Here is a 2,419-nt window from a genome sequence, read left to right on the forward strand (position 1 = left end):
TTACTTGTGCACCTGGCACACAGCATCCAGAACAATTCGTGCATTAGTTGCCACCTTATGGTATCCGTTCCTAATGAACCTAATGAAATAGGAAGGCGAGAATGAAGGCCTGTCACCCTTCCCTCCCTCGGCCTGCAGGAGATGGATAAGGAGGCTGCGGAGGTTCTGTACATGCCTTTCTGGGAGCATAAGGAGCTGCTTGACTGCCACAGGTGCTGGGTGTGAGGCAGGTTGGGTGGGAGCTGGTCTGGAGGGCTAGCTCACATCATGCATGCTGCTGCAACTAGTGCTGAAAGGATGTTGTGATATTCTTGGATTATAACTTGGGTTTTGTGCAGTAGTACAGTGAATCACGGTTGGTATCGGCATAAGTCGACAACATGGCTGTTATTATGTGTATGGCAGCCCCTTTTTTGTGAAGGTGACAGATATTGTTCACTGAAGCATAGTGTTGTTTGATTTAAGCTTTGATTTGAAGAATAGGATTGCAGCACCTCGCATAAGCAACCTAGCAGCAAAGCACTTCAACGTTTTTTATCAGTGGAGTAGGTCACTGGTGAAGAGCAACTAGAGCTGTTTAACTGAGTGACTCCACATAGGAGACAAGGTGAGGGTGCTGGTCAAAGAGTTCTTCAGGACAACAAGTCATTTCGCAGCACAACACAGGTACAAACATGTGTCCTCTTTACTAAACCTTTACTATGGAGATGATTCAGCCCAGGCCTTAACTAAACCACATTTGGCCACAGTTGTCCCTCGCTTTCCCTTGCACCAAAAATGTGCCTGCAGCAAGATGTATAGTGCAGTGCCGGAGGCGACCGTGGAGGAACTCTACAACTGCTATGGCGGTGTAGCCCGGTACGTGCTTCAACGTCCGTTCGAGAACCCCAGCTGGGGGTTGCCTAGGCTGCTGCAGCCACTGACCAGAATCCTGGCTACTTGCAACGTTCAACAGGTGAACCATTGTAGTTTGTTAGTCCTCTGCCTGAACTTCATGTCGTTTTAGGTCACTGCCTAGTTTTCGCCTGCATTGCCTGAGTTTTCAATGTTGATGTTCCTTCCATCCAGTAGAAACTCATTCTGTTCTTTCACACTGCGGCTGAGCACCTATGTCCTCCCATGTCCTGCTGACGTTTCATTTTTTGGCGAGTTGTACCCTGCCTTTCACATGCAACACACCTGTGGCCTGGCCTGCCTCCCTGGTTGCTCCCATCACATTAGGTTCGGGCGGCCATGGATGCCATCGACATGGGACCTGAGGCGAGCCATCGCCTGGTCCATATTGTGCCTTACGACAACTTCAAGGAGAAGCGGCTAACGTTTGCTTCTGATTGGGTGGCTGAGGAGTTCACCAAACGGGCTTGGATAGATGAGCAGGATCAAGTGAAGTCTCTGATGGAATACAGCGCCGAAGCAGTAAAGGGGATACTTTTTGAGAAGGTTATGCATGGTGTACTGGCGATGGGCGGCAAGTTTGATGTGGTGCCATTGCACCCGGAGACTCTGGAGCGAGGCGAGGAGGAGGAGCTGGACATCCAGGCCTGTACAGAGTCTCTTCGCTTCACAGATGACGAGGCCAGTGATATGATGAGCAGTATTAAGAACATGTACTTGAGGCCCGTGTCCGGCAATTTCCCCGTCATTGATGCCCTTAAGGTGCCGGAGATGCACCTTTTCCAGATGACTATTTCGCGTAGCAAGGTACTCAATGCTGATGAACTTGAAAACGTGCTCAAGCGACTGGGCATCCCTGCACCGGGCCAGGAGGGCTGCCAGCCCAGCCTCTACTTTGTGGTGCATCCTGGCGTGTACAACAAGTTTAAGGTCCGGGCAGCAACAAGGAAGCTGAAGTCCGGCAAGGAGCGAAAGGCGGCCTGGCCGCCCTACCCCAAAGAGAAGTATGTGCGGTCAGCTAACACCCGGTTGTACATTATGCGTGGCACATACAGGCGGACCCTTGGGCCTTCGGCTTGTTTGGGCTCGTTATTCCGTGGGAGAATAGTGCCAGTGTAGGTGTAACGCACACATGCTAAGACCTGTACAGCAGCACTTGATGTATCCACACCACAACAGTTGTTGTGCTGGGCGAAGGGACAGGTTTGTGGACACCACAGACTTATGGCCATGATTTGTTAATGCATTTTGTGTTATTGTGTGATCTCTTGTCCTTATTGATGCAGTTCTTTTCTATAGGCATGGAGTTCTGCTGATGTCAATGGCTGTACTAATTGTCTTAACTAACAGAAGTGGGGTTGCCCAAATAGGCAATCTGGTGCTGTTACTGACTGTCTGTGTCTGCTAGGTATTCGCAGTATTTACTGGTGTTTGTAGTGTAGTATGCTGCCAAGTAGTTGTAGTATGTGTTAGGTAGGGCTCATGTGTACACGCGTTTGTACGTTTGTACTGCAAACTGGGGTGA

The 2,419-nt window shown here is 49.9% G+C and overlaps 1 protein-coding gene across 1 annotated transcript in view; it reads left to right on the plus strand.

Moving 5' to 3' along the window:
- VOLCADRAFT_108167 (uncharacterized protein) overlaps positions 1–2,419 on the plus strand; it is a gene marked incomplete at both ends in the record, with an annotated part of 10,607 nt that overhangs the window by 873 nt on the left and 7,315 nt on the right. The window contains 3 exons of the mRNA XM_002958482.1: positions 139–212; positions 790–955; positions 1,222–1,824. Coding sequence (XP_002958528.1) covers positions 139–212; positions 790–955; positions 1,222–1,824 — 843 coding nt within the window. The remainder of the gene's footprint in view (positions 1–138; positions 213–789; positions 956–1,221; positions 1,825–2,419) is intronic.

The sequence above is a fragment of the Volvox carteri genome (assembly GCF_000143455.1).
Source record: "Volvox carteri f. nagariensis unplaced genomic scaffold VOLCAscaffold_96, whole genome shotgun sequence".
Taxonomy (NCBI): Eukaryota; Viridiplantae; Chlorophyta; class Chlorophyceae; order Chlamydomonadales; family Volvocaceae; genus Volvox; species Volvox carteri.